We start from the raw sequence: 24,487 nt of genomic DNA on the forward strand, positions 1-24,487 counted from the left end.
GTTCAGAATTTTTCACCAGCCATCATGACGAGTGCATGGACCTTCCGATGAGCTCTAGTATTTCTTTTAATCCGCGTACAACTGGATGTTTCTAGCGCAAGCTTTGTATTTGTTCAATGTTTTGTGGAACCAAATGAAAGTACAAGCACAATCTATAGCTTACATATATGCTAAACAAAGTTAATTTTCAGTAAAGCTATTAACCATGCATGAACAATTACTAATAGAGGAGACAATAAGGACCATGCATAGCCTAGCTAAAGCACGAAGAATCTCATTAGAGCAACTCTAGCAGACCCCGCATTCGTCCGGTCCGCAAAACGTGTTTGCAGTTCGCGTAAAACAACTTTTGCAGGCTGACACAGATGCAGACCCTTTAAACGGACCCGTAAAAGAGCATATTCGCGGAATATGCTTTGATGGGGATAGCGCGGGTTGAAATGTCCTCCATCAATCGCTTTCGCTTATATGCGGGGCACCGCAACGACGAGGTGAAAACCCGCGAATACGCTGGTTGGGGTCGAGATTTTGCCGTGCCCCGCAAAAATATTTACGGACCGGGGCGGAATGCGGGGTCTGAGCGGGCAGGTTTCCCGCTCTAACCCGCATTTTAACGGTTATTTTCCGGCTCAGGGCGGGATGCGGGGTGTGCTAGAGTTGATCTTAGATGGAAGTACCAAATTCAGTTTGCACTCGCATGTTGTTACCTCTACCGTCCCTTAGCATGTGCTTACCCCATGAATATAGAACTATACTTTTTCTCTCACAGAACACACCAATACAAACTCTTTTAGATAGTATATCAATAATATGATTTTCAAACTTTTATAACCCATCTATATTTTCAAACATTCAAAAAATCAACTTTTCAAATTTTCAAAAGTTTCTGAAAAAAATACACATGTCATATAGATGTATACTAGATGTGTGTGTGAAATTTCATCACGAAATATGTTTTTGCGTGGCCTGTCCAAAAAGAAAATCACGTGATTTTATATTTAGTGAATCGTACAGGCACATAATGTTATTTCATCATTTTTGTGTAGCTTGCATAAAAAGGCATTTTATCATCAAACTTCGCAGACAAGTACTCCCTTTCTTTTAAAATAAGTGTCGTTGATGTAGTATAAAAATTGTACTAGTTTAGTATTAAATTTGTGACAGTTATTTTGGAAGAGAGGGAGTAGTTTGCATCCTTATGTATATGTATATGTATATTTTTTCAAGTTTCTTAAAAACTTTAAATGTTAAATTTTAAAGTTTTTAAATAAAGAGCTTCATGGAGCTGGAACGTCATTAGACATTTTCGGTTTACGTCATTTTGTTATACTTGCTCTTAGTGTTCCCAGAATGGCTCGCTGGCTTAAAAATGGGAGACGGAGAAGTAGGTGTCTTCAAAGAGGAGCAGCCCGTTGACGATCGCAGAGTTTTTACCCTGGTTGTTGGTTTCGGCACATAAAAAGGACAAAATAAAAATAAAAATAACAGCATACGGCCCTTGAGTCTTGAGTCTTGACGATGGCATAAATATTTTTGACAAATTAATCATGATCCAGTTACTCAGGCATATGCACCACAGTATCAGTACAAGCTTTGACAAATCAAGAACGACAAGGTGACGACACGTCACTCAAACATCACAGATCAGATCACACCACCACACTTTGAGTTTTGTCTTTGCAGCCAGATGATGACCAAGTTGATCATGCATGCAAACACTGCGAAGAAATTGACAGGAATTGATCAATTCAGGCCACGCCGATGGACGCCATGAACACTCTAGTGCTTGTGCTGGAAGTCCTCGGTTGCGCGGGTGGGCTGGTAGCCGATGCCGTGGCGATTGTTGGGGAACATCATGAAGGCGTAGCTGGCAACGCCGCCGACGACCGGCGGCAGCACGGCCATCATGGTCCTCTCGCTGGCCTCCATCGCCGGGTAGAGGCAGGAGACCGTGTCCCTGTCGAGCAGCGCGAGGGTGGCGAACACCATGAGCGAGAGCGCGGCGTGCACGAAGTCGCCGGCGCGGAGGCGGTACCCGGACAGGTCCCTGGCGGCGCCGGCGTCCGGGTCGGCGGAGAAGGTGCGCATCCCGCGGCGCGTGACGACGCCGTAGTAGACCCTGCCGTCGGATCCGACGTAGCTGTCGGTGAAGGAGGAGAAGGCGCAGAAGGCGCCGCAGAGCGCCAGGAGCGCGCCGGAGAGCACCTTGTTGTAGGCGGCGCAGTGGCCGTTGTTGGTGACGAGCGGGCTGAGGAACTGGAACATGAACACCGTGCCGCTCGGCAGCAGCTTGATCAGGTCCGCCACCCCGCGCAGCGCGCGCTCCGCCACGCCCACGCTCCTCGCCGCCGGTGCCGCCATCAGTGGCCGCCTCGTCGCGTCCTCGTGGCTCCCTATCTTAGGTGATCGCACCGTTGCGTCCCGCGCTCTAGATTGCACTACCGCTTGCTTGTCTTTGCTGCTAGCTGCTCGATCTTGGTGCGAGTGGAATGAGCTGCGATCAGTGACGATTTATTTATAGGCGGACAAGGTTGCGGCTTGCTAGATTGCTTGCCGCATGGCAATCTTGTGGACGGGTGGACGCGACGGAGTAATTGAAGCGGTTGCTTGGAAGGATTTCTTTCGGGGCGTTGGTTTGCTTGCACTCCTGGATGTTATGCTGCTGATAAGATATGGATGGATCGATGGATAGACAGCGTTTTTGCGTTGCCCGCTGGACATGTTTGGCATGCGAAGCTCAAAGGGACGGGCTGGATCGCCGGGGTGGCGAAGATTTAGTTTCTCCTTGCTTTGCTTTTTTTCTTTCTTTCTTTCTTATAACAGGAATTTCTTGCTTTGCTTCGAAGACATGCATGAGGCAGACTTAATTTGGTCCATTGGTCGGCGGTATCTGGAAGAATTTGGACTTGTTCGTTTGTGGGTTAAGCGTACGTAATTAATTGAGTGTTGAGTCCAATGGATAGTGATATGTGCATGCATGTGTATCTCCTATCTTTCCTTCCCTGTACGTGGTACTTTGAGTTCCCCGCTTGTTCCTCACCAATCTCTACTCGTAAAATCAATTGCAGACAGTTCTTTTCCAGCTTGTGAGGTTAGATTATAGGTGTTGATATATGAGCAAATTACTACGAGTTTTAATTTACATAAACAGTAAATAAATTATGACCAACAAACATAGACTAAACTAATCATGCAGACTAGTATAGTAAATGAATAGATCCAATCTAAGGCACAAACTACAAACATAAATTCTAGCACGATCGAATCTAAGACAGAATTGCATATAGTGCAGTGGGAGAAGGATCACCGGCGTTGGTGTTGTTGTCCATGTCGTTGATGAAGAGGTTCCCGAAATCGAGGAAGAAGTCGTCGTCTGGGAAGTAGTTGCTGCGAGCAGTCGCGCGAATGCACTCCCCAAAAATCCGATTGCCCTCTCCCTTACAGGATCACGAGAGACGGGGTTCCGGAGGCCTGTTGTCCCTTCTCGCAATGCACGTCGAAAGGAGGGATGAAGAAGACTTGTGTGGAAGCGTAATATTCTAAAACACTGTGAAACTATATGTTGTGGCGACGGCTAGGATAGATGTCTGCCTGTTTATATAGTGTGGATCGGGCAGGTTATGGGAGTAAACCCATGTCCAAATTGGTAACAGCCCATAATCCAAAAGAATCAAAAATTGCTACTCCCTCCGGTCCGGTGTATAGGGCTTACTTGCAAAAACTATTTGTTCCACTTTGCTTCAAGAATAAAGCCTGCTAGAGATAAATGATACTCCCTCCGTCACGGTTTAGAAGACACAGTTAAACTAGCATGCGTTTTGAAAATAGATAAAGTTTAAGGCGCGAAAGCAATTACTCTTATTAATTAGTACTGGTACTACTCATGCATGCGCCCTCCCAATTTGCTGCTTACGCATTAGTACTACTTCCTCCGTCTCGATGTATAAGTCATCTTAGGTTATGCACCGTGACCAAGACGGAGAGAAAAACAAAAAAATTAATAAATTAATATAATTTTGCTAATTAATACCATTACATGCAATGAACTGACCATTGCATGTTGTGCTAGTTAGTCTCAAGTCATTAAAAACATATACGTCCCACGTCTCTTGTTGGTTGATTCCTTTATTCATGTCAAAAAACAAAAAACGAGATGAAAGTTAATGCACCGTGCCTAAGTGTTTTGGGATTGTTTGGTTTTCATAAGATGACTTATAAACTGAAACGGAGGGAGTATTATTTTCTCAGTTGATTAGGCGCATTAGCATCTACACCTGCTACATCTCACAATCAATCGATGATTAGCTTGGTCTTAAATTTTTTCTAAACATGTCTTTTAAATCATGACGGAGGGAGTACTAGTTAATAAGTACGCCTTCTCTCTCCCACGAAATTAACTCATAATTGTTGAGTACTACAGCATGCAGCGTTCAGCTCCAATGCATGCAGGGCTCGGCTCCTCTAATTCGTTACTTCAATTGCACTTTTAATTGCTTGCATTAACTAAATGAAGCCCTGATAGGACGAACTAGTCACACGAGAGAAACGGTCATAGCCAATAGTTTTCCACTTTGGTCGTGCTGCGAGGTCAAGCAAGCCCTACAAACCAGACCGGAGGGAGTAAGTAATCAACACGTTCATTTATTATCAATTAATGACTCATTAATTTTTCTTGGCTCGGCTCATTCCCAAAACGCGACGAGTTGTGACGAGGCATGGCGTGACGAGGTGAGCAAAAAGGAGGAGCACGCATATAGGTCTCCTCTTCTCATTCTCATACAAGTGCAAGAAGAGCTCACCTTATAAGGTGGTGCAACTCTCTCCCAACTAGCAGTATGGTATTAAACATTAGTTTCAGTCACACCACATACAACCACGCATGAAAGGGTCATGAGAATTTTAGAAATTTGTTGGGCTTTGGGCCAAAAGCCTACTAGCAAATTCCAACAACCCCACAAAGTCTCATTGTCACATCTCATCATTTAGTTCCAAAACATTGTTTATATACCAATGCTTAATGAAGACTGTTAAGTTGAATTTCCATTTAAAATTTTATGCTACACTAGATCACAACTTGAATAATGGACTATGTCTTGAACTACAAGCTTTATGTGAGACTAGTTTCACACAAGTTCTTGACTGATACTAGGCTGCAACAAGGCTTCCCCGCGGGTGAAGCATATACGTCATACTCTAGGGCCTTTCATGAATTTATTATAAAACACCCAATTCTCACATAATGCGGCATTTAACAATCAAACTCATATAGGCATGTTCCTCACGAGATGCTCTGCAGTACAACATTTCTGCTTACATAAATAAACCACTTGGAACACATTTTAGATAAGTATCAACCTGCCATACATATTATGAGAGTATTGCATCTTCATAGGGTAGGATAACAAACATAGGGACACTCTCTTTCGAGCTGTCCTAGAGCTTGTCTCCCACTTCTATTTCACATAGAGTGGGTTATCACTATGGACAACTAATATGGTGCGTCTCAAACCCATATCCATGGATGCATTTTCTATCACATTACGTGATAAACCCTTTGTGAAGGGATTTGCCAAGTTTTTAGACGTTTGGATATAATCCAACACAATAACTCCGGAGTTCTTTAATTATCTGAGATATGTCAATCTCCTCTTCACATGCCTTGAGGACTTCATATTATCCTTAGAATTGTTTATCTTTATGATCATAATTTAATTATCACATTTTGTTAGGATAGCAGGTATTTGTTTTTCAACGAAAGGCAAGTCCATAAAGAGCCGATGAAGCGACTCTTCTTCAACGGTGGTTGTGACTAATGCTGTGAGTTTTGCTTCCATAGTTAACCTCGTTAAGATGGTCTGCTTGCAAGATTCCGAGATAACAGTGCCACGACCAAGTGTAAAAACCTAACCACTTGTGGCCTTAATCTCAACAGCATCAGATATCCAGTTTAACCCTCCAGTACCCTTGGGCACCTCATGTAGTGAATAACATAGCTTGCAGTGCCTTTCAAATAGCACATAACTCTCTCAAGCGCATGGTGTTAGGGCATATTTATGCCTAAGTAATTTTGGTGATTGATAACAATACCTTTATGGACAAATCGTGTGCAATGAGCATTTCAGATTATACATGACAAAGGCACAAGACGATTCGGCACCCTCCGTGGAATAGAAGCACGGTGTCTTCTACGATTCTCTTTGGTGGTTTTTGAGTTGTAGGAACGCCGTACTATTAAGAGGGGTTCCGTATTGGGAAGGTTTGGGTGGAATCAATCTTGCACGCACACATTTTTTCTCCATCCCCTTTCCCCTGCAACTATGGAGCTTTTCCCCTCTCTGGTCTTTCTCTTCTTGCAAAAAGGTCCCCTAGCGGTAGTACCGCTAGGCTTGGCGGTAGTACCGCTAGAGCTGGCGGTAGTACCGCTGGCCCTAGCGGTAGTACCGCTGGCCCTAGCGGTAGTACCGCTGGCCCAACGGTAGTACCGCCTCTGGTCAGCGGTAGTACCGCTCCAGGACTTTAGTACCGTCGTCCTTGCGGTTGTACTACGTTGGACTTTTTGGGAAGACTTTCTTGGCGGTGGGTAGCCCGTTAGTATCGTTGCACTACCTTGGGTTGAGCGTAGTACCGCTGCAGCCAATGGTAGTACCGCTGCAGGGCCAGCGGTAGTACCGCTGCAGCCAGCGGTAATACCGCTAGGCTCGTGCTGTGAGTGGAAAAACGGTTGGATTCCCCCCCACTATATAAAGGGTTCTTATTGCTCAAGAATCCTACCTTTCAACCCCCCAGCCTCCATTGTTGCTCCCTAAGCTCATATGTGCCCGATCTCTCTGCCTAGCAAATCAAACTTGTTGATTTCCTAGGGATTGGTTGAGAAGGCCTAGATCTACACTTCCACCAAGAGAAATATGATTCCCCCGCTAATCCCCTGCGGATCTTGTTACTCTTGGGTGTTTGAGCACCCTAGACAGTTGAGGTCACCTCGGAGCCACATTCCATTGTGGTGAAGCTCCGCGGTCTTGTTGGGAGCCTCCAAGCATTGTGTGGAGATTGCCCCAACCTTGTTTGTAAAGATCCGATCACCGCCTTCAAGGGCACCTATAGTGGAATCACGACACCTTGCATTGTGCGAGGGCGTGAGGAGAATACGGTGGCCCTAGCGGCTTATTGGGGAGCATTGTGCCTCCACACCGCTCCAACGGAGACGTACTTCCTGTCAAAGGGAAGGAACTTCGATAACACATCCTCGTCTTCATCGGTTCCACTTGTGGTTATCTCTTACCTTTACTTTTTAATTGCTTTTGTTGGAGAGTATATCTTACTTGCTTCTTTACTCTTAGTAAGTAGCATCATATAGGTTGCTCACCTAGTGTTATTTTAGAGAACCTTTATGTTGCTAATCCTAACTTGTTAAGAAAAGCTAAAAATTGGTAGTTGCCTATTCACCCCCCTCTAGTCAACCATATCGATCCTTTCAATTGGTATTAGAGCCACATCTCTTTAATAAGGGTTTCACCACCCGAATAGTATGGTTGACGATGGCGAGGTTGGGGCCGAAGGGTCCGAGGGTGTGGAGGTGGCTTCGGTCACACGTGATGATTTGAATGAGGCCATGGCCTTACTCAAAACATCCGTGACAACCGAAGTCAAATCCATGCTTAACGAATTACTTGAGGGGATGAGGAATTCTCCCGACCCAGTGCTTGTGGTCAAACCCACCTCATCGACGTCGGAGGCCAATTCGACAAGGAAACGGCTAAAGGCCCTCAAACCTCCTCCCCTCATGGTAAGAGTGGAACGGGAACTTTTGCTTCGGTTCCTCCTCCTCCGGTCTATGGAGAACCGGTTCCTACCCCGCATATTAATAACTTAGGTCCTCCTCCTAAACTTGTTAAAGGTGATTTTGCTAACTGGGTTTTATCCATTAAGTCTCATTTGAATGACAACTCAACAAATCTTTGGAGAATCATCGAGCAAGGATATTACCCTCATGACCCAATGAACCATACCCCAAGAGAAGAGACGGAAAACCAATACAATCATTCGGCTTTGTTCATCCTTCAATCTGCTGTCCCACCAGAAGATCTTCCACACTTGCGTCCCTTCACTCGTGCAAAGGAGTGTTGGGAGCACATCATGGTTCTATACAAGGGAAGCTCAAGCATTCAACAGTCTAACTTTGAAGTGGTCCTTGATCAGACTGATGAGTTTGTGATGCTTGAAGATGAGGATCCCCGTGATCTCTATCGAAGGGTGACTGCACTCGTTGTTGCTCTCCAGGACCATGGGAGCAAAGATATAGATGACACCTGGATCAAGCGCAAGTTTCTTAAGGCATCATGCCTTTCAACAAAGCCATGTCTTCTGTTATTCGACAAAGACCATATTTTCACTCCTTGTCCTCAGGCGAAGTGTTGGATGAGTTCATCGCTATGGATATTATGAACAAGACCGCCGATGCTCTTGCTCGTGTTCGGCCAAAAACAGCTTCACCCAACCTTGCCTTAAAGTCCAAGGCTATTGTTGATGAAGATGAGGAAGAAGAAGATGGCTGCCCCGAAGATACAAAGTACGCATATCATGAGCACATGGCCCTTGCTTCAAGGCGGTTTTGGGGAAACAAGAGGAACTCAAGACCCAATTTATCTAAGGACAGCTCAAATGGATTCAAGAACAAACAACGGGTACAGACATGCTACAACTGTGGCAATGTAAGTCACTTTTTTGCACAGTGTCCTTATGAGAAGAGAGAGGATAATGGGGGCAAGCTCATCCACAAGGACAGGCCCAAGTCCTTCCCTAGCAAGAATACCTTCACCAAGAAGACTCACCCAAGGGGCTTGGTGGCTGATACGTCTCCGTCGTATCTATAATTTTTGATTGTTTCATGCCAATATTCTACAACTTTCATATACTTTTGGCAACTTTTCATACTATTTTTGGGACTAACATATTGATCCAGTGCCCGGTGCCAGTTCCTGTTTGTTGCATGTTTTTTGTTTCGCAGAATATCCATACCAAACGAAGTCCAAACGTAATAAAAACTTACGAGGATTTTTTTTGGAATATTTATGATTTTTGTGAATAAGAATCAACGCGAGGCGATGCACGGAGGGCCCACAAGCCCTGTAGCCGCCACCAGGAGGTACGGCGGCGGCTGGCAGGCTTGTGGCCATTCCTTAAGGCGGTTGGTGCCCTTCTTTCGCCGCAAAAAATATATTACCCGGAAAAAAATCGTGTTAAAGTTTCAGCCCAATCGGAGTTATGGATCTCCGGGAATTTAAGAAACGGTGAAACGCAGAATCTAGGAGCGCAGAAACAGAAGGACACAGAGAGAGAGATCCAATCTCGGAGGGGCTCTCGCCCCTCTGCCGCCATGGAGACCATGGACCAGAGGGGAAACCCTTCTCCCATCTAGGGAGGAGGTCAAGGAAGAAGAAGAAGGAGGGGGGCTCTCTCCCCCTCTCTCCCGGCGGTGCCGGAACGCCGCCCGGGACATCATCGTGTGACGGCGATATACACCAACACCTCCGTCATCTTCACCAACATCTCCATCATCTTCCCCCATCTATATTCAGGGGTTCACTCTCCCGCAACCCGCTGTACCCTTTACTTGAACGCGGTGCTTTATGCTACATATTATTATCCAATGATGTGTTGCTATCCTATGATGTCTGAGTAGATTATCGTTGTCCTATCGGTGATTGATGAATTGCTATGATTGGTTTAATTTGCTTGTGGTTATGTTGCTGTCCTTTGGTGCCCATCATATGATCGTGCGCGTGGATCACACCATAGGGTTAGTTGTATGTTGATAGGACTATGTATTGGCAGGCTAGAGTGACAGAAGCTTCAAACCTAGCATAAAAATTGATGCATATGGGATTGAAGGGGGACCAATATATCTTATTGCTATGGTTGGGTTTTACCTTAATGAACGTTAGTAGTTACGGACGCTTGCTAATAGTTCCAATCATAAGTGCATATAATTCCAAGTAAGGGATGACATGCTACCAGAGGCCTCTCCCACATGATACTTGCTATCGATCTAGTAACGTAGTCAATTGCTTAGGGACAATTCCGCAACTCCTACCCCCACTTTTCCACACTCGTTAGACACTCGTAGTTGTTTCTTTATCTAACCAGCCCCTAGTTTTATTTACGTGTTCTTTACTTTCTTGCAAGCCTATCCTATCACTCCTACAAAGTACTTCTAGTTTCATACTTGTTCTAGGTAAAGCGAACGTAAAGTGTGCGTAGAGTTGTATCGGTGGTCGATAGAACTTGAGGGAATATTTGTCCTACCTTTAGCTCCTCGTTGGGTTCGACACTCTTACTTATCGAGAAAGGCTATAATTGATCCCCTATACTTGTGGGTTATAAGTGGCCCATGAAGAGTATCCCTCCGATGAAGATGAAGATGATATAGGTCGTGAGGGAATGGCAACGGCCACTGTTGCTATTGCCTCCTCCTCCCCAAGGGTATCCCTCGTCGGTGCCACCAACGAGAACCATATTGCCAAGTGCCTCATGGCCAAAGGTATCAATAAGGTAATCCCCAACATCAAGACTACTACCACTACTTCTCCCTCATTGTTAGATTGTGTTGATACGAGTGAAGTAGTAGAGCTTGATGAGAATGAGTTTGACAAATTCCTATGTAAGATCAAGGGTGAAACCAAAAGACAGTTTGTTGCTCTTTTGGAACAACTTGGTGAAGCCAATGATCAGATTGAGACTCGTGAGGATACTATCTCTAAGATGCAAGAACATAGTCGTGATTATGCAGATGAGATAGCAGAACTATCCATTGCCCTAGAAGAAGAGTGTGGTCTTCATTTGGCTCTTGAGGAGTCACTCAACGTGACCATGCTAACCTGCAAAAGAATCTTGATCATGCTAGTGTTCTTACTCGTGTGCTTAATAATGAAAAAACTGCTCTTGGGGTTGACCATGATAGACTCAAGAAAGATTTTGACATACTTGACGAGGCTCACAAGGCCTTGAAAAGTGCTCATTTCTTCCTTAAGGAGTCTCACGATCAACTCCAAACAAAACTAACCAAGGAGATTTCAACTTGTCCTCCTTTTGTTTTAATTGATAATGCCTGTGCCACTAACTCTTGTTGTGAGCATGAGCATCTTATGGAGGAAAATGCAAAGTTGAAAGAACAACTCAAAAGGGGCCTTGTTACGTGCATCCAAGGTGAGAAGAATCTAAATGATCTTTTGAGCAATCAAAAGGAAGTTGCGGGAACTAAAGGACTTGGGTTTGCAACCAAGTCTAAGAAGAAAAAGAAAAACAAGACCAAGACTTCACCCTCACTCAAGGACATCTTTGTCCAAGAGGGTGAGAGTACTCATAAGAAGATGAAGAACAAGGAAGGAGATGACAATGTGAAGAAGGGCAAAACTCCCACCAACACAGCTGGCGATTTCAACCCCTCCTACATATTATGTCGTGCTAGTGATGGGCATGTTTATGACAAATTTGTTGGTTCTTACTATGAGTACATTGAGTGGGCCATTTGGGTTCCTAAGACCCTTGTTTCTAACATGAAAGGACCCATCCAAAAATGGGTACCTAAATCCAAACATTGATCTCGTGCAGGAGTTTGCTTCCAGTGGGGTGTCATGGTTGCCCGATAGTGGAGCGACAAATCATATGACCGGGAGCAAAGAATTGGTGGTGGGTGTGCATCCAATCCCATATATGCCCACCCATGACCAATATGATGATGCCTCAACGTCTAAGGTAATGGGGTTTGGTAAGGTGGTCATCTCTCAAGATTTATCTATAGAGAAGGTCATGCTTGTTGAGTCCCTTGCATACAATTTGCTTTCTGTTCGACAACTCGCTATTATGGGCTTTGCCACATTCTTTAATCTTGATACCGTGGCTCTTTTGTGGAGCAAGACTCTTAAAGTAGCCTTTGTTGGATATGTCGAGAATGGTCTCTATGTAGTGAACTTCTCGGAGCGACCTACTAAGACCGCGACTTGTCTAATGGCTAAAGTTGATGTGGGTTGGCTATGGCATCGCCGACTAGCCCATGTCAATATGAGATCTTTGCAAAGTCTCCTAAAAGGGGACCACGTTCGTGGTCTAACAAATGTGAGTTTTGCCAAAGATCGTGCTTGCAGTGCTTGTATTGAGGGAAAGCTTCACGAAACAGCTCACCGTCCCACAACTGTCATATATTCAAAGAGGCCTTTGGAGCTCCTTCACATGGATCTCTTTGGGCCTCCCTCCTTTGACAGTCTTGGGGGAAAAATACTGCTTGGTGATTGTGGATGACTACTCAAGATAAACTTGGGTGTATTTCTTCAAAAAGAAGAGTGAGACTCAGCAAACTGTCATCGACTTTGCTAATGAAGCTCAACGTCAACATGAAGCAAAGACTTTGATGATTAGGAGTGACAACGGCACCGAGTTCAAGAATTACACCCTAAATGAGTTTCTTAGGGATGAGGGGATCAAACATCAATACTCAGCACCCTATACCCCTCAACAGAATGGTGTTGCGGAAAGGAAGAACCGGACCTTGATGGACGCGGCAAGAACCATGATGGCAGAATTCAAATCTCCATATAACTTCTGGGCTGAAGCCATTAGTACCGCTTGTCATGCATCCAATCGGCTCTATCTCCGCAAAGGTTTCAACAAGACTCCGTATGAGATCCTTACAGGGAACAATCCCAACCTCAAGTACTTCCGGGTGTTCGGTTGTAAGTGTTTCATACTCCAGAAAAATGTTCGTTTGTCTAAATTCAAAGCTAGAGCTCAGGAGGGCATATTTGTTGGTTATGCTACAAACTCCCATGCTTACCGTGTCCTCAACAAGTCCACCGAACTCATTGAGGAGACACGTAACTTGGAGTTTGATGAGAATAACGGCTCCCAAGCCATAAGAAGAATGGGGATTGGTCAAATCCTCCCCATTGAGGAACCCCTTGTGGCTGAAGAAGAAGGACAATGTTCTACCCAAGTAGAACCATCACCCTCACGTGACCCATCTGCTTCCGAAGGAGAAAATGAAGACCCTCAACCCGATGAATCTTCTCAAGGACAAGATCAACCTCATGAAGATGGTACCATACCAAATGATGTACAAGATCTTGCTCCAGATTCTGAGGCTGCTCTAGAGCAAGTGCATCCACAAGATCAAGAGCTATCTGGTGAGCAAGCTAAAGACAGTGCTCAAAGCATTCACGAAGAATTTCCTACCTCATCGAGTAAGGAAATTATGGAGCGTCGTGCTGCCAAGAATGCCAACAAACTCCGTATTCGACAACATATCCTCAAGAATGTGCTTAGTAGCTTCGACAAGGGGGTAACCACTCATAAACAATTATCAAACTTTTGTATGCATCACGCATTTGTTTTGTGTGTTGAACCCCTAAAGGTAGTTGATGCACCTGATGATGAGGATTGGCTTGAAGCTATGCATGATGAACTTAACAACTTCGAGCGCAATCAAGTTTGGTAATTAGTGCCAAGACCAACAGAGGAACATAATGTCATTGGGACCAAGTGGATCTTCAAGAACAAGCAGTATGCAAATGGTGTGGTCGTTCGGAACAAAGCAAGACTGGTGGCACAAGGCTACTCCCAAGTCGAGGGTATCGACTACGGTGAAACATTTGCTCCTGTCGCTCGTCTTGAATCCATTCGCATGCTTTTAGCCTTTGCTTCACATCATGATTTTAAATTACAACAAATGGATGTGAAGAGTGCTTTTCTGAATGGTCCTTTAAATGAGTTGGTATATGTTAAACAACCCCCAGGATTCGAGGACCCCAAATTCTCCAATCATGTATACAAGATCAGAAAGGCACTCTACGGCCTTAAACAAGCCCCACGTGCGTGGTATGAGTACCTTACTGAGTTGTTGCAAGATCGTGGGTTTGAGATTGGTAAAATTGATCCCATTCTTTTTACCAAGAAGGTCAAAGGGAAGCTATTCATATGCCAACTATATGTTGATGATATTATTTTTGGCTCTCCTAACATTTCTTTCAATGAAGAATTTGCTGCACTAATGACCGAAAAGTTCGAGATGTCAATGATGGGGGAGTTGAAGTTCTTTCTCGGGTTTGAAATCAAGCAAGGACGAGAAGGAACTTTCATCAAACAAGCCAAATATACACAAGACATGCTCGAGAGCCCAGAGGAAGATTCCATCTTAAAAAAAGAGGGTTTGATTGAGCATCGAGGAACAAAAGAATTTAGTCTAAAATACCAAAAAGAAGAGGTTCGAGCTCGAGGACGTTAAGCCAGTCAAATTTCCCATGCCCACCAAATGCAAGCTCGACAGTGATCCCAATGGTAAAAATGTGGATCAAAAGGTATATCGCTCTATGATTGGATCCCTGCTTTACCTTTGTGCATCTAGGCCGGATATCATGCTGAGTGTGGGGATCTGTGCACGATTTCAATCCGCACCAAAGGAAAGCCACCTTGTGGCGGTCAAACGAATCTTTTGATATTTAGCTCATACCCCAAACTTTGGCTTATGGTACCCCAAAGGAGCAAGCTTCCGTCTAGTGGGTTACTCTGACTCAGATTGGGCTGGAGACCGTGTTGGAAGGAAGTCAACTTCTGGTGGCTGCCAATTCCTTGGTCGGTCCTTCGTAAGTTGGTCTTTGAAGAAGCAAAACTGCGTGTCACTTTCAGCCACTGAAGCTGAGTATGTAGCTGCTGTAAGTTGTTGTGCACAAATATTATGGATGAGGCAAACTTTAAAGGATTACGGTGTCATTTGTGACAAAGTGCCTCTCCTGTGTGACAATGAGAGTGCCATCAAGATCTCTCTTAATCTGGTGCAACATAGCAAGACCAAGCATATTGATATACGTCATCATTTTATTCGATATCATATCAAGCAAGGAGATATTGAGGTCCTCTTCATCAACACTCAAGAGCAACTTGCAGATATCTTCACCAAACCTCTAGATGAAGCAAGATTTTGCGAGTTAATACATGAGCTAAATATCATTGATTCCAGTAATGTAGATTGAATTCAAGCACACCCAACCTCACTCATCATTATATTTGTCTCTAGATGTAGGCATGGACATAGGGGGACTGTTGTTCTCTCAATGAACTTTCCCTCCCCCCATTATGCATAAATCGATCAAGTCTTTCACTTTGGACATTATTAAATGGCACTTGTGCTTCAAAGATGAGCGTTGGTCATGAACCCAAGGATAATTCTTCGTGGTATCATACCTTTGTCTCAAACATAGGTGGCTTCGGCCACCGCCCCCACCTTTCTCTCATGTTGAAGAAAGGATACAAAATGACTAGTCAGTATATCTTGCTGGTGTTATCTTTTTCCCTACACTGACTAGTCGTTGCCCACATAAATTCCACAAAGTCCTAAGTCTCTTTGTGCTTTCTGAAGTGGTACTACCGCCAGGGGTAGCAGTACTACCGCGAGGACCCCAGCGGTACTACCGCGAGGGGGAGTGGTACTACCGCGAGGACCCCAGCCTATCGTGGCTTGACTAGGGCTTTTTAAGGCTATCTCAAGGGGGAGCGGTACTACCGCCAGGACCCCAACGGTACTACCGCCAGGGGGAGCGGTACTACCGCCAGGGTAGCGGTACTACTGCTATGACACAGCGGTACTACCGCTGCGCCCTTACCCCTTGGGCTATATAAAGGGAGGGGGAGACGTTTTTCTTGCCCCACTTCTTCTTCGTGGCTCTCTCTCCCTCTACACCGAATCCCCCCAGTTTGGATCTCTCTCCGCGGAGCCTCTCCTCTCTTTTCAGTTGGAGGATTTGCTCCCCTCCTCCTTCCTCCGTCAAGTGCCATGGAACCCGGTAAAGCTCCTCCCCTTCCTCTCTTGGCTGGTGTGTTTGTTTCTAGGGCTAGGAGCTTGTTGATTTGGATCCATGTATATGCTTTGTGCTTAGTTTTTGGATGGAACGAGGGAGAAATTTTAGGGGATTTTAGGTCTAATGTCCTTCATTGCTCATATTTTGACATTGCCCTAGTTATCAATGTTTTAGATCTAGTAGCTATTATCATACATCTCATGGATTTGATCTAAAACTTGGATCCCATTGACTAGGCTTGTCTCCATCTAGATGATCTAGAGTTCCACCTGTGTTCGGGCTATGGTGTTCTTGTGATAAGTTTATTTGTTAGCCGTGGAGCTCTTGACATGATTCTAGTAATTTTTGTTGGTTCTAATATGTCCAGATCTGAAAGTCAACCCCTAGCGGTACTACCGCTCCACTCAGGCGGTACTACCGCTAAGGAGGTAGCGGTACTACCGGCAGCCTGGTGGTACTACCGCTGAGGGCCAGCGGTACCACCGCTGGATGCAGCGGTACTACCGCTATGACCCCAGCGGTACTGCCGCTAGGGCCAGCAGTACTACCGCTATGACCCCAGCGGTACTACCGCCAGGAGGGCATTTTTTTTATTTCCCTTGGCAATGTGTGTTTCTTCTTATGATTTTTGAACATTGCCTTGACTCCTTTTGTCGCTCTTTTTGTGTGTGTGTCTCGTGTGTCACAGGTGGTTCTCGTCGCTCGAATCCCACACGTAACACCCAATCCAAGTAGTACCACAATCAAGAGGCTCCAGAAGGTTCCGTAACTTCCAGTCTGAATCCTAAAAGAGAAGTCTTTCAAGAAGGTTGCCACCAAGCCCAAAGGGCTCAACGTCCGCACTTTGCCTCCCAAGGACTTTTTGGAACTCCATACCAGTAATCCCTATGAAAATGAAAAGGCTCAACTCAGGGGCGCCGATCATGTGTGGTCAGGGGAACAGGCAATGATCTTTCGTGACATCATTGTGCCCTTCAAGAAGGTCTATGTCCAAGTGCAGTGGATCGACCTCGCTCACCTTCAGCGGCATCCTGACTACTTTGGCGAGGCTCTCTCCTTGGTTGACAAGCTTGGCATTACGGAGATCATCACCTTCAGAAAGGACTTCGATCCACATATTGTGGCCTAGTTTTATGTCACCGTTCTCTTTCAACCTGATGACCCGCGCACCATGACCTGGATGACAGGTACGCAGAGGTTGACTGGTACTTGGGCGGACTTCATGCAGCTCCTCAATGTCAACTTCCAGGGGCAAGAAACTGTTCTTGGGCTGCGTCCTCATGCTCCATCTTCGTCTACTTTCACCCCCAAGGACAGGCTGCAACATCTTTACATCAAAAAAGCCACGCATCTGGATATCATGCATCGGATCTTCCGTAACACCCTGTTCCCTCGTATTGGCAACAAGGACGAGGTGCATGGATATCTGGCTGAGATGCTCCTGCTGTGTGAGGAGGCAAGGAATAAGGACACTGCGCCTCTCGACATCTCTGATGTGATGTTCAATGAGCTCTCGAATTGCATCATGAACCGTAAGGTTCCCATCTACGGGCCTTACCTGTTTGCCTTCATTCTGAAGACGTGGACTGATTCCTATCCGGACGAGCCCCTTCCTGTTGAATCTGACTATTTTGTGCATGATCCTATCAAGCTGTGTCTAAAGGACAAATGGGCCAACCCCTCCACTTCTTCTCAGCCCATGGACACGGTGTCACGCCCAAGATGCGACCCTATCCTCAATTTGGCACGAAGGCCTCGTCAGGGATAGAAGCGCATCTCGTTGTGTCACAAGAATGGATATCGTTACAAGTACATGTACTGAAAAGAAGAGATATGTAGATAGAATTGGCTTACACTCGCCACAAGCTACATCAGAGTCACATCAGTACCTTACATAAACATCAAGAGTAAGAGCAGGGTCCGACTACGGACGAAAACAAACGACAAAAGAAGAACGACGTCCATCCTTGCTATCCCAGGCTGCCAGCCTGGAACCCATCCTAGATCAATGAAGAAGAAGAAGAAGAAGAAGCAACTCCAAATGAACAATCAACGCGCTCGCGTCAAGTAACCTTTACCTGTACCTGCAACTGGTGTTGTAGTAATCTGTGAGCCACAGGGGACTCAGCAATCTCATTTCCAAAGGTATCAAGACTAGCAAAGCTTAATGGGTGAGGCATGGTTAAGTGGTGAGGTTGCAGCAGCGGCTAAGCATATATTTGGTGGCTAAACTTACGAGTACAAGAAATAAGAGGGGGAAGATCTACGCATAACGGACGTGAACTACTGTTGATCAAATGGATGATCCGAAACACCTACCTACGTCAGACATAACCCCACCGTGTCCTCGATCGGAGAAGGAACTCACGAAAGAGACAGTCATGGTTACGCATACATTTGGCATATTTTAATTACGTTAACTTCAAGTTATCTAGAACCGGTGTTAAACAAAGTTTCCACGTTGCCACATAACCGCGGGCACGACTTTCCGAAAGATTTAACCCTGCAGGGGTGCTCCAACTAGTCCATCACAAATTACCACAATCCGCATAGAAATCCTCAATCACAAAGCTCGCGATCTCGTCGGATTCCGTAGTGGAAAACCTCAACTCTGAGATTACCCAAAGCATCACCGGAATCCCGATGCACAAGATATCTCGTCAAAGGTAAAACTAATCCAGCAAGGCCGCCCGACGTGTCGACGAACCCGATAGGAGCCGCGTATCTCGTTCTCAGGACACGACGGATGGAAAAGCCTACAGGTACCAAACCTCGAGTTGCCCCATGGTGGCCCCGCAGTTTGTCCTTTTGGGACCAACACCATCAGCACTGGCCCCCCCTGTTTATGTAAAAATACTCCTCGGGTAGCGCTAACTCCCTATGCATTTCAGTGTTAACAAAATTATTATGTTGGGAAAATGTAGAACCAAAGTTGGGCCTTGCCAGACCAGCTTTAATCTAAAACGAATTATCAAGGGGGCCCCCATAACAACCCCGGTCCTGTTAGGAGCGCTCAATTATGGAACATAACACCGGTAGCCGAAACTAAGGGGGCAAAGGTGGAACAAAACACCAGGCTAGAAAGGCCGAGCCTTCCACCTTTTACCAAGTATATAGGTGCATTAAATTAACTAGCATTAATATGGTGATATGACAAGGAACCCATGTTTTCACATGGAAGCAACTACACCTGCAACTAGCAACTCTAACAACATGGTTAAGCAAGCAGTAACATAGCCAAACAGTGGTTGCTAGGTTGAACAGGTTGAAGGTTTCATGGCATTGTTGAGAGGCTGATATTTAACATGTGGTAGGCAACGAGACATAATCGATAGAAACGATAAAACTAGCATGGCAATGATAGTAATGGTATCTGGGGAAATGGTCATCTTGCCTGAGATCCCGCTTGGAAGAAGAATGCCTCCGTGAAGCAGACAAACCGACGTAGTCGAACGGGTCCTCACAATCCGGCACGCTGCGGAACTCTATCGAGACGAAGCAAACCGGAAACACAAATCAACACACGGAATTCACCACACGATGCACAACACAAATGATGCATGAGCAGCTGATTACATGCAAGACACGGCATGACAATTCACAACACTCAAACACTACACATTAAGTGAAGTTCAATATGCAACGAGTTGCATATTGACGAAACTCCACGTTAATTATTTAGTTCTATCCCGGTTAGATTCATAGCATTATTAAATGTGGTTAAACATGGCAAGAGGTGAAGCGTAATTAAACTACCTATCTAGGCATTTTAAATGAGGTCGGAAATGGCTTATAGCACCTCCGAGACGACCTCACATGTTAATTTACAATTCTGTCCAGATCTAAACTAACACAATTGATTAGTTGTTAAACAGCAAAACAAATAGGTTCACGTGATTCTACGCGTCAATACAAGCAATTTACACATAGAGATCATCTCCAACGGAGCTACGGATCAAAAGATACGGACACCGCAAGATATGATGGCATGAATGCAATATATGTGCAACGACGGTCACGAGCTCTTCAAAACATACAACCAGCAAGAGAAAATGAAACTACACGAGATTCTAAGCAAGTTTCATGTAGGACACGATCAAATCAGAGCTACGGATCAAAAGCTACGAGCAAAACAAGAAATCACTACAATCTGTTAAAATCAGCCACATAACATTTTCTACACCCCACAACTACGAGCTACTCAACTCAAATAAACTCAAGCAAGGCATGAAACGAAAGAGGGCAAGAGCACTACTACAAACAACTAACAACAACTAGCATGGCAGCAAGGAACACTAGGAAAAGAAGTCACAAAATGGCTTCCCACACACTATTTCAGATTTAGTGAAAATTACACTTCATGAAAGTGCAGTTTTCGATATGAAGCCATATTGACAGCAGCAAAACCTATAGCTACAGGACTCCAAATGGCATGAAAATTCACAGCATGCTAGAGAAACACAAGGGCTACAATTAACTCCATTGGACCAACCTCAAAAGAGCTAAATATCACAAGATACAAGCAAGACAAGACAGCAACAAAATATAACATATCTCAGACTTAGAAATATTTCAGCACCTCCAAATCAGCACTATTTCTAGCAACTTGAGAGCAAGCAAACCACACCTAAACATGCATTTCTATTGCAACTAAAAATACCAGGGGCTAGACAAAACATCCAAGATCAACTCTCTAGTTGACAACTCCTTCAAACGAAGCACGGAATAAATTCTACGAACTAAACAAGAGGGCAACATGGCAAAATATCGCGCGAACTAACTTACTCAAAAGCTAAAACTAATATCAGCATGGATTTTTCTACCCCGAAAACATATAAAATATGTGGGGTTGCAACACAAAAATATTGCCACACGTAAATGCGAGAAAATTACCTATACACGGAAAAATAAACTAGAGGCAATTCCCTACACGTAAAAATACAAATGACTGCTCTAAAATACATGGAAAAATGGTTCCTAAAACATGAACATTTTATCGATGGCATACGAGCAACCCGGTCTTGCGCGAAAATTAAATACGGGCATTATCCTATCTAGACAGCACGTAAACCTAGGCATATGGCGGCTCAAATTACGTCAAAAAAATATGCAAGTTGTGGAATCATGTTCTACTCGCAAAACTACATGAAAAGTATATTTAATACGTCGCGGTCCGACAAACGGTTTAAAAGATACGGGCGTTTATATATACGTATATTTCTATAATTTAGATAATTCCTAAAACAACCTAAAGCACTAATGGGCCGAATAGTGGCGCTACATAGCAAGAATGCGCTCAGGGCAAGGGAATAGGGGCTACCTTGGGGTAGGCCTTGGGCCGGTTGGAGGGAGGAGCGGATGGGTCGGGGGAGCTGCTCACCAGCTGGGCCTCGACTGCCGCGGGAGGCCTGAGCCGGTTGGGCCGGCCCACAGCGGGGGCGAGCGAGCTGGCCTCTCCCCAGATCTGATCGGGACGAGGGGAGGTTCGAGCTCGCGCTGGCGGCGGGATCAGGCTGCTACGGCGCTGTGCGGCGATGAGGAAGGCGCGGAACGACGGAGCTGGCATGGGGCTGTGGCCGGACGGGGCCGGATCGGGGGGGTTGCGGCGGCGGTCGCCGGCGGGACGCGGATCGGGCGGCAACACATGGCGCGGAGGTGGCCGGTGCTGCAGTCAAGGGCGGCGCGGCTGCGGGCTCCAGCGAGGTGTGTCGGCGGGGCACCGACAACGGGGCGCGACCGGTGAGCGGCTGGGAACGGGCCGGTGGTGCTCCGGCAAGAGGAGGCGGCTGCCATGGGAGGCGCTGCTCGATGCGAGGGGTACAGGAGCACGGGAGGCGGCGGCGGTTCCGGGCCCGGTGGGCCAGCCGTGGGCCTGGCGGGCCCTGGCGGTGGGGAGGAGAGAGGCAGATCGCTGGGGCGGCTGGTTCGGTTGGTGGGCACAGAAAACTATGCAGTGGCTAGGGTTTCCCTAAGGGGCAGTCTAGGGGTGTCTAAATAGGGAAGAGGGGCTAGGTTAGAGGGTATCTGGGGGGTTTTCGACCCTCTGATCGCGATCGTGCGGTTCGATCGGAGAGGCGGGTTAGGATTAGCTGAGTAGAGTGGTTTACCGGAGACGAGAGGGAAAACGGGCGGCACGGCAACGAGTTTTAAAACACCGACACACGTCCGACGAATAACCGAAGACGGTGCCGCTACGGTCGACCGTTCGGGTACCAGACGGACTCCGATCGCGACGAAATTCGACAGGCGACCTACCTATAATAAAATAACACCACACGTCAAATCTCACTCGAATCAGAGAAAGTTTTACGCACACTTTTAAAACAGGGTTTTGACGATGCCGCGAACGCGTGTGGGTGCGGTCGGGCTTAGAACGGACAACGAAGCGAACCGGCAACTAACAACGAATGCAAATTTTGAAAACTGGCGGCAACGGAGATGCCGATGCAATGCAGATGATGTGAATGATGCGATGATGATGCAACAAATAAAAATACCCACACGACGGAAACGGAAAGGAAAGGGGAATCTTCTGGAACGTCGGTCTCGGGCTGTCACACACGGACACAGAGAATGTTGCTGGAGGAGGACCTGCTTCGCATACCCGCTCTTCTGCTATGCCATCTTGGGTTGTGAAGTTGAAGGATCAGTTGAAGACTCTCTTTTGCATGCACGCCAAGGGCCAGTATCGCTCTCATCTGGTCGAGAAGGAGAACCGTCAGAGGCACAAACGTGTCCTCAGGGCAGTTGATGTGCACATCTCGAGCGGTTAAGAGGATAGCATCACTCTAGAGTCTGCCTGGATGAGGGCTCAAGGTTACAAGTGGAATGGATCTGATGCTGAGGAGGAGGTTTCTAACGAGGATATTGAGGAGGACCAGGACGAGCTGGATCCAGATGCCACGGATGAGTCTGAGGATGCCGAGTGACCACCTGTGTCTTAGGTGTGCCCCCTTTTTGGTGTCTTGGTGCCAAAGGGGGAGAGAGTCTAGGAGTTGGATTTGCTTGCTTTATCCTTATCATGTTTGCTTTTGAACTTGGTTTGATCGTATTTGCTATCTTTAATAGGTGTGTTGTGAGACTTGTGTTTATTGTGAGATCTATTTTAATCATATGATGTGAGTCATATGCTCTTCAATTATCTCTATTAAATTATCTTTATGATCACATGCTTTTCACTGTGCAAATCCGGTATTGTCATCAATCCACCAAAAAGGGGGAGATTATTTGGCATATTTATGCCTAAGTAATTTTGGTGATTGATGACAGTACCTTTATGGACTAATCGTGTGCAATGAGCATTTCATTTTATACATGACAAAGGCACAAGATGATTCGGCACCCTCGGTGGAATAGAAGCACGGTGTCTTCTATGATTCTCTTTGGTAGTTTTTGAGTCGTAGGAACGCCGTACTATTAAGAGGGGTTCCGTATTGGGAAGGTTTGGGTTGAATCAATCTTGCACGCACACATTTTTTCTCCATCCCCTTTCCCCTGCAACTATGGAGCTTTTCCCCTCTCTGGTCTTTCTATTCTTGCAAAAAGGTCCCCTAGCGATAGTACCGCTGGAGCTGGCGGTAGTACTGTTGGCCCTAGCGGTAGTACCGCTGGAGCTGGTGGTAGTACCGCTGGCCCAGCGGTAATATCGCCTCTGGTCAGCGGTAGTACCGCTCCAGGACTTTAGTACCGTCGTCCTTGCGGCTGTACTACGTCGGACTTTTTGCGAAGACTTTCTTGGCGGTGGTTAGCCCGGTAATATCGTTGCACTACCTTGGGCTCAGCGGTAGTGCCGCTGCAGCCGGCGGTAGTACCGCTGGAGGGCCAGCGGTAGTGCCGCTGCAGCCGGCGGTACTATCGCTGGAGGGCCGGCGGTAGTGCCGCTGCAGCCAGCGGTAGTACCGCTGGGCTGGTGCTATGAGTGGGTAAACGGTTGGATTTTCCCCCCACTATATAAAGGGTTCTTCTTGCTCAAGAACCCTACCTTTCAACCTCCCAGCCTCCATTGTTGCTCCCTAAGCTCATATGTGCCCGATCTCTCTCCCTAGCCAATCAAACTTGTTGATTTCCTAGGGATTGGTTGAGAAGGCCTAGGTCTACACTTCCACCAAGAGAAAATTGATTCCCCCCACTAATTCCCTGCGGATCTTGTTACTCTTGGGTGTTTGAGCACCCTAGACGGTTGAGGTCACCTCGGAGCCACATTCCATTATGGTGAAGCTCCGTGGTCTTGTTGGGATCCTCCAAGCATTGTGTGGAGATTGCCCAACCTTGTTTGTAAAGGTTCGGTCGCCGCCTTCAAGGGCACCTATAGTGGAATCACGGCACCTTGCATTGTGCGAGGGCGTGAGGAGAATACTGTGGCCCTAGCGGCTTATTGGGGAGCATTGTGCCTCGACACCGCTCCAACGGAGACGTACTTACTGTCAAAGGGAAGGAACTTCGGTAACACATCCTCGTCTTCATCGGTTCCACTTGTGGTTATCTCTTACCTTTACTTTGTAATTGCTTTTGTTGGAGAGTATCTCTTACTTGCTTCTTTACTCTTAGTAAGTAGCATCATATAGGTTGCTCACCTAGTGTTATTTTAGAGAACCTTTATGTTGTTAATCCTAACTTGTTAAGAAAAGCTAAAAATAGGTAGTTGC

General features: G+C 46.0%; 1 protein-coding gene across 1 annotated transcript; it reads right to left on the minus strand.

Moving 5' to 3' along the window:
* Positions 1–1,512: 1,512 nt before the first annotated feature.
* On the minus strand, positions 1,513–2,537 carry LOC123408947 (protein DMP2). The gene has a single exon (XM_045101972.1). It carries the CDS (start codon positions 2,359–2,361, stop codon positions 1,780–1,782), a length of 582 nt encoding a protein of 193 aa, XP_044957907.1. The 5' UTR covers positions 2,362–2,537; the 3' UTR covers positions 1,513–1,779.
* Positions 2,538–24,487: the final 21,950 nt, after the last annotated feature.

Source organism: Hordeum vulgare, chromosome 7H (genome assembly GCF_904849725.1).
Source record: "Hordeum vulgare subsp. vulgare chromosome 7H, MorexV3_pseudomolecules_assembly, whole genome shotgun sequence".
NCBI lineage: Eukaryota > Viridiplantae > Streptophyta > Magnoliopsida > Poales > Poaceae > Hordeum > Hordeum vulgare.

Coding starts and splice junctions, on each gene's coding strand:
- LOC123408947 (XM_045101972.1), bottom strand. CDS start 2,361: ATGGCGGCACCGGCGGCGAGGAGCGTGGGCGTGGCGGAGCGCGCGCTG.